At 50.4% G+C, this 12,657-nt stretch overlaps 1 protein-coding gene across 1 annotated transcript; it reads right to left on the reverse strand.

The window, feature by feature from the left end:
- Positions 1-390: 390 nt before the first annotated feature.
- Positions 391-12,142, reverse strand: LOC125943488 (uncharacterized). The gene is made up of 3 exons (XM_049662831.1): positions 12,125-12,142; positions 4,680-5,104; positions 391-2,074 (listed from the first exon to the last, which is right to left on the reverse strand). The coding sequence occupies exons 1-3, from the start codon at positions 12,140-12,142 to the stop codon at positions 1,933-1,935; spliced, it is 585 nt and encodes a 194-aa protein (XP_049518788.1). The 3' UTR covers positions 391-1,932.
- Between the last annotated feature and the right edge of the window lie 515 nt (positions 12,143-12,657).

Below are 12,657 nucleotides of genomic sequence, written 5' to 3' on the forward strand. Positions count from 1 at the left end.
GGAAAATACATAAATAAAATGATGTCAGTCACTAATGACTTAAAGTTTTGCTGTGCATGGGCCTAGGTCCAGTGTCGTGTCCAGCACGTGCCCTAATTCGCATTGCGATAGAAAAATGCCCGTATGTGGGCTCGTGAAATTAAGGGCAACCAAGATGTGTGAAGCGTTCGAGCTGTAGCAGTGATCGCCGTCTGTTTCTGTGGAACGACTTCCGAAAGCGGCGAGTTGCCCTCTTTGAAAACGTGTCGAAACCTGCTATGAGAAGCGAGGACAGCTGCCGAAGGCATCAAGTCGCAAGGAATCTAAGTTCCAGCGGGCGCGTCGAGTATCGACAGTGGCGGGAAGTCACCACCAAGAGAGTTCAAAACGAGGCCAAAATGCGACGTCAATGCATGCGGACAATGAGATTTTCCTTATATTTTCCGGTACTCTTCACTCCTAGCGCTGCTTGGTATGCGCGTTTCACTTTGAGAATAGAACGTCGCTCATAGAAAAGATGTTAGTGATTACGGTTACCTGCAGAAATGTCGGCGCGCTCATTTCGCCACAGAAACAACCGAAACCGAGCGATCAAACTGCAGAGTATACCACGTGAACATATGTTTCTTTAATTACGGGTTCTAGAAAAATCGAAGGTCGGTGGAGCTGCTAGCGATTGCAGAAAGCAGCAAGTTTCTTCTCTTAGAACAATGTTGGTTCGCGCGGGGGCAAACATGTGTACAGTACAAAGTATGGCGTAAGAAAAGTGTCACACGCTGACTTGAAGATATGAAATATTATGGGAGGTAGAATACACGGGACAAGATTGAAAGGACATACGCTTCGAAATGTCTCAGCGCGCTCGCCCGGTTACTATAGCTGCTATGATTTTGCAAGCTTAGCTTCTTGCAGGGCAGCCGTATTCGAATTATCGAAACTGACATGTCAGCTACCTACATGCGCGGCCCTAATGTGCCGTCAATCTCAAATCCGACCCTTTCATATAAGTGCCTGCTCATAAGAAGCTCGGACTGCCTAGCTGTTATCACAAACCTGAAATTACCTTAATTAAGGGCAATGTAAGGGGTTATTAGCGCTCAATAAGCAGTGGACAGTGTTGAGTAGCTTTGCGCAACACAGGACGGTGACAGTACAGACAAAACGCGTATGTCAACGGCGCTGTCGTTCAGCTGGCGTTCCCGTCATGAGAAATTATGCGCGCTGAGAAGTAAGGGAGTGCGCTTCGCGCCTTTGCGGGAGTAGCTGTTTCTGGCATACTCAACTCCGTTTTCGCAAATTCCCGTTCTCGACGACTGAGTGAGTTGAATCTGTTGCAAAACAAACTGAATTTCCTTCATTTGTGAAAACGAGAGCGCTCACAAGAGAGTTTAAGTGCGCGACAAGCAGTCACTCCCACAAAGTGAGTTGGCAGCGTGTCTTTTTTTGTCAAAATGGTAACAGCACTGCTTCTTGCCCGTGCTAAACGGAATGAGCAACGGGCGTCGGACCCAGCGTCTTGACTCTGGGGTGCCGCAACCAGTGAATCACTGGGCCGGTACGGAACTGCTATTGCGCTATTAACAAAGTCGAGCTCGTGCTCCTGTCGGTCTTGTCCCGCTGCGAAGCTTTTCACCGTGCGATCAACGCCAGCCTCCCTCTCCTGATTTTTTTTTGCTCTCAGCGAAAACGAACACATGTCGTCACACGCCAGGCTCCATGATGCCGCCAGAGATGAGTGTAGCTGGCACCTTCCGGGAACGCCGTCGTGGAGTGCACAAAACAACTGTCACTTTCAGTTGGAGCCCTCCGTCTTCAGTGCACAGAACACGCGCACGTCTTGACCCGAACATTCACGACTCGCTTCTGCAAGAGGGCTGGCTGGTCTCGCAGCGTCGTAGGTTCGAAATAATACGGAAAAGGCCGATGCGTTGATTAATTAGCTAGTGATTCTAGTTAGGTCGTGGTCTCGTGGCAGTCGCGGTAGATGCGGGTGCAGTTCCGCTGGTGCAGTCCGTTCTGGGCAGCCTTGAGGAAGTCGTGCAGTGCGGCCTTCTGGTCCTCGGGCATCGCTGACCGTTCCACCCTGCCGTCGGCTCTGCGTAGCAATAGGTACACAACGGATCTCAGATGACGCGAAACAGCGCTGGTCCAGAACGAGTTCACATGTAGTTAATGGCATTTTTCTTGACCGACTGAAAATTGTATGACAGGATATATGCGTCTAATTTCCCTCTCGCTACTGTGTTTCAGAACATCATACCATGAACATGGCGATATTCTGATATAACGAATGGTAATTCACTGTCTTGTTGCAGTTAAGAACACTTTCTATTGGCTAAAGCTGCGCTACGCTTAGTTAATGAAGCCACTTCCGCATTAGCATTGCTCACATAGGGGCTGACCACGAGAAAGCTCCATTAATGTGCACACTATCGGGAGAAACCTGATGCTAATGCCCATGCTTCCTGCCGCGGAAGCCATTGCGCACTATTTTCAACACTGTCAATTCTTTCGGAGAGAGAGAGAGAGAGAGACAGAAGAAAGGGGAAAGGCAGGGAGGTTAATTAGATGGGAAGATCCGATGGGATCACGATGACTTGCTACTCGGTCTAAAGAAAAATAAACTGCCCTCGGGCAAAACAGTAGAGACATGGTGTTTCTAAAGAGGCATCGTGTTCTAAGATGCAAGGTGACACACTCCTTGCTTTGGTTTCGGGAAGATGCCGGACACCTCGGAGAACGGATACGAAAGCTCGTCAGAGTGCTGTAATTTGCTAACGCTGCAATTTCGCCTGCAGTGTGGCATGGGCGAGGCAAATGCCGACAGGAACTTTACACAACACTTCACAAGAATGTTAAATAATCACAGTGCTTTTCTTTCTGAGAAAGCAGAAGAAAAGACCAGGACATAGGGAATACTAGAATGATATTAAAAATACATCTCTCGCACTTGTCCGAGCGAAAATACAGAAAATGTCAATAAGATAGAAAATTGGGCGAGTTGGTGAAGCTACAGAGCGACGGACACGAAAAAAATAGGACTAGAAGGGGACACAATATGGCACTGACTAACAATTGAAGTTTATTAAAAGAAAACGTCTAATACATACCATGCATCACATAACCGGCCCCCCCCCCCCCACCCCCTCATACGCTGATACACTTTCAAAAACAACCTTCATATCTTATAAGGCGCATGTTTCGACGGTGAAACACAGGTAAAGGCTGATTAACCACTGTGCAAAACAAACAGCTTTGGCACCAAGCAACTCCGTGGCTTTACCCAAGACGTAACAAGGCAACCTCGCTATCTTGCAGCGAGATGGATGGCTGGATAACACATCGGGAGCCTTTCATTCTGATTTGATAAGCCTACATTAATTCAAGTGAGAGCTTTTCAGGGTGTCTGAACAGCACAACATTACTTTAAAAAATCGGGTGACACTCACAGTCGCGACAATGCATAGAAAGGTGCGAATGCGCGAAACTCTTCAAAGAACTACGGTGCTTCAAAGAGCTGCATGCGTGAGCATTCGACTAAGGGAACGCCATAGCTCTTTGAAGGGATTTGCGCATTCGAACCATTCTATGCATTGTGGCGACGGTGGGTGTGATCCTGTTTTTGAAAGCACTATTGTGTAGTGAAAAGCTCTCCCGTGAATTAATGGAGGCTTATCAAATCAGAATGAAAGGCTCGCTATGTGTGAGCCAGCCACCCCCTTCACAGCTAGATAGCGTGGTTGCCTTTTTACATCTTGGGTAAATCTATTGAGTTGCCTCGTGCCATAGCTGTTTGTTTGTTACGGCGGCTAGTGAGCCGTTACCTGTGCTTCAGCATCGAAACATGCGCCTTCTGTGATATTAAGGTTGTTTTTTATAGTGTATCTGTATATACTGAGAGGGGGGGGGGGGGGTTGGTCACGCGATGCGTGGTATGTATTGGATGTTTTCTTTCAATTAACTTCAGTTGTTAGTGAGCGCCAAACTGTGTCCGCTTCTAGTCCTTTTGTCCCCGTCTGTCCCGCTGTAGCTAGAATAGAAAATGTCCCTTGACGAAAGCCGCTTTCCGTGACAATTGTCCGGTACGGTCGTCCGTCCGGTTTCCTTCCATGTCTTTGTTAAAAGCGCTGAAAATATGCAAATCATGTCAAGTTTACAGTTCTTGAGGAGCATTGAATTCGGCTGCAGTTGGAATTTCGTTGTTCTTGTGTGATGTACGGCCTAAATTAAGGGCACAAATTACGGTACTTTCATTGCTTTGTTCACTACCATTAGTTTGTACCGTATCTACTTCGAGCTGTAGTAGAAATCTAGTTCGAGCTGTAGCCAAACTTTGTGCAGTAACCGAATAAGAAAAATTCCATTGAAAACTTGTCTAAGAAAACTTGCCTAAAATCATGATGCTTTTCGCAGCTGCAACATTTTCTTGGACACCGGATTAGTGCTGCTAGTGCTTTGCACGCAACGAGGGCGCTATTAGTCACCCTCTGGTACAGTGGCCTGAACCAGACGCTCTATATGCGTGTAGCTGTGTATGCTTGCGCTTGAAACTTTTGCGTGTGGATGTGTGTACTGCGTATGGTGAGTCACTTCACCAGTTTCGTCTGCAGCAACAAGCCAGGCGTATACGGCCAGGCAGCAATTAGCAGCCCCCATTAACGAATGCCTCTCGCACCGTAACTATCGCACACGCCACTCACTTGAGCATAGAGATGATGTTCTTGGCCACGGTGCCGGCCTCGGGAGTCATCGCGGAGCGGTGGAACTCGCACATGGCCTTCAGCTGGCAGGCGGCCTCCTGCTGGCCGTACCGCTGCACGGCCTCGTCCAGCCGAGCCAGCAGGGTCATCATCTGCTGGGCGCCCTCCACGAAGTCGACGCCGCTGGGCGCGGGCCCCGAGCCGCCCCCACGGGCACGGCCTCCGTCCATGACCCCCCTGCGGCCCCTGCGCCGGGCCTGCACCGTGTACGCACCGGCGTTCAGCGCCGCCATGCCCCTGAGGCTGGTCAGAGCCGAGCTCAACAGTTCGGGCAGGGCCAGCAGGGCCACCAGCGGCAGCATGTACTTGAGCGCCGGCAGTGCCGGCTCCATCAGCATCAGCAGCGGGTTACCTTTCTTGGTCACCTGCGCCGTAATGCGGGACAACAGAGTAGCGAATTTCATTTCACCCCAAAAATACACTTATAACTCTCTATCGCTGTCGGGCGATTCTGAAGAAGTGTTACAGCAACGCGAACCAACGAGTGCGCTGCGTATTGCTCAATATGACCATATGAAGGACACCGCTTTTACCAGGGAGACCGTAAGTTGTTCGGACAAATAAAGAATGTTTGTGTGTTACGTTTGTTGGCTTTCTTGTCTACAATGATGTATTCTTAAAAGAGGCGCGGGACTTTTAACTCCGCATCACCAAAGCGCGTACAGCATTAACGATTTAACCATGCTATCACGCTGAATATCCTGTATACGCACCTCACAAGCACGTTTTTGGATGTCTTCTTTTTATGTGTGTGCGTGTTTGTGAGATTGGTATCACAAAATACACCAGAACGGAAGCTCTACCAGAATCGCGATTTTGTATTGATGCCTTTATACTATTCCTCCTCGCGACCCGTGTCGCAGAAAATCCGGCGTCGGCAACCTAGGGAGCCTACATGCAACGCCGTTGCATGTAGGCTTCCTACGGCAACCAGCGTCGGCGTGCGATGTCGGCGGGTGGCGGAGAAAATCATCGCCAACCACGCAGGCCCTCCGAATATATTTAGGTACATGTATATGCCACGCCTTCTTATATGACATGCGGTACATGCGGGTTATATCGTCACACCATTCTATCATTAATGTTGCTCATCCCTTGTCTTGCATTCTCGGCAAAGCTATTCCTCGGAATTTTGAGAATGACAATCCACAAACAAATGTCATGAAACAAAACACCTACAGCGCATGCCTTTTATGTTAAATCTTCTCAGACTGAAATATTAAAAGTACGAAACAAATACGGAAACCTCAAAATTATGCAATTTTTTTTTTGGCGCGGCTGTGCAATGTCTCCGGGATCGCCCCACGCAAGAGACCGCGTTTCTACCAGAAAGCTCGCCTTCGTGCATAGCGTTCGCTGCCAGTGTTTCCCGGCAACCATTGCAGTTGCTTAAGCTGCATTTGTCGGGAAGCGTGAGAAGCAGTCGGGGATCTTTGAATTCTATTGCGTTCCACTCTTCTTCGCAGTTCGTATGTGGTCAGAGCCACTCTCCGGCCGCGTATCACCCAGCCGGAACTGCGGATGATAAATAAGAGCGGCATAGAATCGAGGTTTAGCTCGGGGACTAACTCGAATTTCCCTATTGAAATACATGTAAAACGCAGTTATTATTTTAGACAATCAGTGGGCCGATTTGAAAGAAATTTGTTGCGTTTCAGAGATAAAGTTTATATTGAATGAATCCAGGCAACAAAATCTTGATTTACGGCTTCAAGCGTTTTACGAAGGTTTCCGCAAACTTAGAAGCTTAGAAAAAAAAATGATGCATGAAGTTTACATATTCGTAACTCAGCATGAAAAACAGATATCGCCGTTCTATAAGTTGCATCTCTTAGGATATCTAAAGTGGAATAATTTGGTAGATGAATTTACAACTTACGCAAATCTGTTAAATTATTACGAGGGCTTTACAAAAGCCCTACTCTCAAATTAGTGGCGTGTGCCAGAGAGGTGTGTAATACATCCTTTTTGTCCACCTTAGATGCCTTATTAGGTACACTTTACAAAATTGTGATATAAATTTCCACTGCTACGTAGTAGGGTGGCGTACAATGAAGCTTGGCTATTGGGTTCGAAGGCCACCAGTGGAAGCCCCGGCACTGCAGTCGCTCTTGGGTCGAATGTTGGACCACGTGACATCGCTTCACTGCAACGACAGCGCACGCGGCGATTTCATCCCGTGATTTAGGCGGCTTATTTTACTTTGTTTATAAACATGGCGCCTTGTCGTTGCATTGTACTGACTGTCGCATTTGAACAGAAAAACATTGTTCGTGGCCTTCTAGGCGCTTTTTGGTGAGCTAATCGGGGAATATACCCAGCCAAGGCCGGGACTTGATCTTGTTTTATCCGATTGTTCGTCTAGAATATAGCAAGAAGACCTGGTTCGATGCAAACGTAAACTGATCAGTTTTCGACAGCCTCGATGGGTTAAAGCTCGTCCCACTCAACCGTATTCTAGCACACTATAGCCGAAGTGCAGCCACGACCGGTCGTGAGCGCAGCGCATGGATGGAGTAAATGGAGAAAGAAAGCTTCGCCTTCATCCATGGTGCAGCGCTAATGCGCTGCTGCTAGGCGGCCGGTTGATGACACGCGTGCGATCAAGGATGGACGCAGTGCCATATTTCAGCCGCGTGACGAATTAGATTACCAGTCATCGCTTTACCAATTCGCCTTTGAAGAATCAGCAAGTCGCGAACGCGCTTGCACTGCGCTGACAGCATTATTTACATTGATTTAGGTAAGGAATACAATGGCATCATTTGGTGTGAGGCGACTTCGGTCTTTGCGGACTTTTACATTCTTTTCAAATAGCGCCAAAATACGACGGAAGAAGAAAAGGGAAGTACACAGGAGTAGCACTGCTAGCTTCCAGCTGCGCCGGGGCAACAGCTTTTTCAGAGTCGAGACGCGCGAGGATAACTCGCTGCACGTTACATGCACACCACCAGAAAGTCCGAGCCCGGCCCGGGCCCGCGTCAAAATACCCGAGCCAGGCCCGGACCCGGGCCCGGATCAAAAAACACATGCCGTGCCCGGCCCAGCCCGTGTGCCGGGCCGGGCCCGGGCTTTCGGGTAAGCCTGAGTCTGTGCAGTGCTCTACTGCAAGTATCGACCTGCGTCATCCCTGTGGCTAGCGAACGCCGTCCCCTGCCCATCGGGATCTCCTTCGGCGGCGGGGCAGTCTGTTACGATTCCCTTAGAGCTGCGATGCCCGGACCACGTGCAGTTTGTTACGATTCACTTTGAGCGGCCATGCTCGGACCACGTGCTAACGCATGGCAATCGGCGTGCCTACCGATCTCGCTAGTCAACACGACTAGACGTGTAAGTCGCGAGGGTGAGAGACGAAACCTGTCGGGCTGCCTTGCAACCCTTCCTCCCCCGCTGAGGACGTTAACCCTGCTACGATCACCCATCATCTGGACCATGCCTAGTTTGCCCTGTCTTGCAGTGGAGGAGAAGAGAGAGGGAGGGGGGGGGAGTGCCCGGATGGCGGAGGGTATAAGAAAGCCAGCCAGCAGCCACGTGGAGAACACTTTTGGTTTGCCCTAGCGTGCATGCACGCCGAACTTTTCTTGTATGTTTTTTTTTTTTGGAGCACACCGCTCACCCGTAACCGTGTGTTAAACTTCTGTTATTTGTTCTTACGTCACCTCGTCTTCTCTGCCGGACCCTCTCCGATGGTCAAACTGGTTCGAGCTCCAACGGTTGGCTTCGTACCCTGTTATCTCAGCAGGGCAGCCCGATGCGCTAGCCATTCGACCACTGACTACTTAGCGACCCTGGTAGGCGGGAAAATCGTTACATATATACATACAAACACAGATACATATAGACAAACATATTGCCACGGGAAACGGTGTAAATGAAATATATTTACAAAATATATACAGTGAGCTGTAGCACTACCAAGATGGCGGAAAGACAATCTTTTCAATCGTCGTCTTCTTCACCCCAATGGTCAACGTCATCTTTGTCCCATTGCGCGCAGTCTCGTAACATAATCTCCGGCCGGAAAAGCGCCGACCCGGTGCCTAGGCGCGAGGCGTGGGCGCGAGGCATGGCTTGAGGCGGGTCACGTGCACGACGTTGAGGAAGGAGAAAACGTGGTAGGATCGAGCGGAGCTATTCCGTAAGTGACATCTGTCAATTGTCGTAGGACGCGATAAGGGCCAGAGTATCCGCAAAGTGATTTTTCAGGAAGGCCAACGCGCCGAGACGGGGACCAGACAAGGACAAGATCACCCGCACTGAAGCGGGAGTCTCGGTGGTGGGCGTTGTACAACTTCTGCCGTGACTGCGACGCAGAGAGGCGAAGACGGGCAATGTGACGTGCCTTTTCTGCTGTAGCAATGGCGTCGCAGGCGTATTCAGTAGGCAGTGCGCTAGGGGTCGAAATAAGTGTTTCAGAATGGAGCGTTGGTTCTCGTCCGTATAGAAGATAGAAGGGAGAGTAGCCGGCGGTGTCATGGCGTGAGCAGTTATACGCAAAGGTCACAAAAGGTAGTGCAGTGTCCCAGTCATGGTGATCAGGCGAAACACATAGAGAGCATATCAGTGATAGTGCGATTCAGACGTTCAGTAAGACCGTTCGTTTGGGGGGTGGTACGCAGTCGTAAGTTTGTGTTTGGTGGCACAAGAACGAAGTAAGTCTTCAATGACTTTAGACAAAAACTAACGACCCCGGTCGGTGAGAAGCTGACGAGGAGCGCCATGATGTAAAATTACGTCTTGGATCAAGAAGTCGGCGACGTCTGTAGCGCAACTGGTCGGGAGAGGTCTTGTGATAGCGTAACGGGTCGCACAATCCGTAGCAACGGCAATCCATTTATTGCCAGCGGTGGGAGAGATTAGGCGGGGTAGTGAGTAGCGTGATAAGGTGTGAAAAGGCTGTGGCTTGAGCGAAACCCCACGAAAACGGAGCGTCTTTCCTGAGAAGATCTGTTAGTGGACGGGCTATGTCTGCAAAATTTGACAAATTGGCGGAAATACGAGCACAAGCCCACAAAGTTCCGAACATCCTTGGCACAAGTTAGTACAGGGAACTCGATGACAGCACGAACCTTGGCGGGGTCGGGACGGACGCCAGTTAAATCGACGAGATGCCCGAGGATGGTAATTTGGCGGCGACCGAAGTGGCATTTCGAAGAATTAAGTTGCAGCCCAACCGCACGAAACACCGACAGGATCGATGAAAGACGTGTGAAGTGTGTGGCAAATGTCGGGGAGAACACGATTACGTCGTCCAGGTAGCACAGGCAGATAGACCATTTAAAGCTGTGCAACAGCGTTTCCATCATTCGTTCTAATGTGGCCGGGGCATTGCACAAGCCACATGGCATTACTTTGAACTGATAGAGGCCGTCAGCTGTAACAAATGCTGTCTTTTCACGGTCCCTGTCGTCCACGGCGATCTGCCAGTAGCCAGAGCGCAGGTCGATGGATGAAAAATAGGTCGCGCCATGAAGGCAATCCAGAGCGTCATCAATTCGTGGAAGAGGATATACATCCTTCTTGGTGACCTTATTGAGATGCCGATAATCAACGCAATATCGCCAACTGTTGTCTTTCTTTTTAACTAAGACAACAGGGGAAGCCCATGGATTCGCGCGAGGACGGCTCAATAATGCTTTTTGAAAACATCTTGTCAGCATCTTGTTGAATAACTTGGCGCTCGGATGGTGACACGCGATAAGGTCAGTGAATTGGAGGCGCATCGCCAGTGTGTATGCGATGTTTGACGAGAGAAGTTTGACCTAAGGGACGGCCGTCAAAGTCGAACATGTTGGAGTATGTGACGAGAAAATGACGGAAGTCGTCTACATGGGAGAGTAGAAGGTCCGGGGCAATCATCTTTGTCATAGCGCTCTGTACCGATGGAGAAGTGGGCGCGTCGGCGCTCAGTATTGCTGACGTAGGATCAGGTGACAGTGATGAAATCTGGCACTCATCTGATGGTGACAGGGAGGCCAAAACTATGCCTTAAGGAAGAACTTGAGGACAGAGTCCGAAGTTCAAGATGGGCAGGCAAGTCTGGTTGGTCGCAACAGTCACAACAGTATGAGGGAAGAAAATGTTGTGCGAAAAAAGGACACTGGTAGACGGAGTAACCACATAGCCACCATCCGGTGCACTGGGGCAGGGTACAGCGACAATACAGGTGAGTGATGGGGCGGCAAACGAACAAACTCGGCACAAGAGAGCTGGCTCTGGACTACGTCAGGAGCGTCTAGTGAAGCAGCGAATTGAAGTTGAATGACACCGGCCGAGCAGTCAATTACAGCGGAGTGGTCAGTCAAGAAATCGAGTCCAAGGATACGTCATGAGGGCAGTGGCGAAGAACATGAAACAACATGGAAGTGTGGCGGCCAGCGACGCTCACCCGTGCGGTGCACATCCCAAGCACGGCCGGAGTTCCGCCGTCAGCGACACGCACAACGCGGGACTCTGCAGGTGTTAGTACTTTGTGTAAGCGTTCGCGGAGATGAGAGCTCATGATACAAATATTTGCACCGGTGTCGATAAGGGAAGTAACGGGTAGGCCATCCACTTCTACGGAAAGTTGGTTCTCGTGCGTGGGCAAGGTTAAAAGAGGCTTTCCAGGTCGTGGGTCCAATGCAGCGTCACCTCCGGCATTGCTCAGTTTTCCTGGGAAGAGCGGCCAGAGGGGTGCGTCAATGAATAGCGGTGGGGCAGAGAGGACCGGGAACGACGATCGTGCGGAGGTGAACGGCTGGAGCTGCGGGTTGGTACAGGAGCGTCTCTGAGCGGTGAGTTGTTACGAGCGGGAAACTGCAGGGGCCGATTGTCGTCGCGGCGAATGTAAAAAAAAAATGAGCGAGGGGAGGAAGGTTGGCGATACCGGCAGTGACGGGAAATATGTCCAACGCCGTGGCAATGAAAACATATGGGCTTCTCGTCCTGGGTTCTCCACTGGACCGGATTACGATAGCGGCGTAACGTTGCTGTATTTGTGTAAGGCGGAAGAACAGGACTGACCCGAGGGTGAGGAAGGGATGCAACAGGTTAGAGTCCTGCGTTAGCCAGTTCTACCCCGCGACGGTTTGGATTAAAGAGACTGTCGGTCGGGAATCGTCGGAAGGGCGTGCGAAATAGGAAGGTGGCGACGCCGCCTCAATTTCACGACGCACGATGCGGACAAGGCTATCGGTGGTCGGTTGCTGATTGGGCGGCTGAATGTCCGCGCAGGACGATGTAGCGGCCGTGTTTGGAAGCCGCATGAATTGTTGGGCGATGCGGCGACTCTTCAATGCTTCAAAACGCCGGCATTCCCTGATAATGTCATCAACGGTCAAGCCGTCCTTAAGGTCCAGCAAGTTGAAAGCATCATCAGCAATGCCTTTCAGGACGTGACTTACATTGTCCGCCTCAGTCATGGTGGCATCAACTCGGCGGCAAAGGGCGATAACGTCAAGGATGTACGACATGTAAGACTCCGTGGGAGATTAGGCGCGACAGGAGAGATCTTTCGAAGTGGCGCTCTAGCGGTCAATTGGATTGCCAAATAGGTCACGAAGCTTCTACTTACATAGATTCCAGCTGGTCAGCTCCGTTTCGTGAGCTGTCAAACCAGACGAGCGCTGTACCACTGAGGTAGAAAGCCGACATTAGCGAGTGTCACTGTCTGGTCCCACCGATTGTTCGTTGCGACGCGCTCGTAATCGCCAGTCCAGTCATCAACGTGACGTTGTCGGTGCCGCAAAAAGAGCCTGGGTCGCGGGGTTGGATCAAGATCACTGGCTGGGGTGCCGGTGTTGCGGTTGACGCAATATCCCCGCCCGTTGACAATGGTGGAACTTGCCAGGACACGTCCGCTGCGGAGTTCCGTCTTGAGTAGTACCCCAGCACCTCCACCAAAATCCCACGGGAGACGGTATCAATGAAAAATATA

This window comes from Dermacentor silvarum, chromosome 2 (assembly GCF_013339745.2).
Source record: "Dermacentor silvarum isolate Dsil-2018 chromosome 2, BIME_Dsil_1.4, whole genome shotgun sequence".
Classification (NCBI taxonomy): Eukaryota; Metazoa; Arthropoda; class Arachnida; order Ixodida; family Ixodidae; genus Dermacentor; species Dermacentor silvarum.

What these genes read in the sequence shown, in the direction of transcription:
- LOC125943488 (XM_049662831.1), bottom strand. An exon ending in AACATCATCTCTATGCTCAA is followed by an intron (nt 2,075 to 4,679) that starts GTGAGTGGCGTG and finishes ATTGCTACGCAG; the next exon opens with AGCCGACGGCAGGGTGGAAC.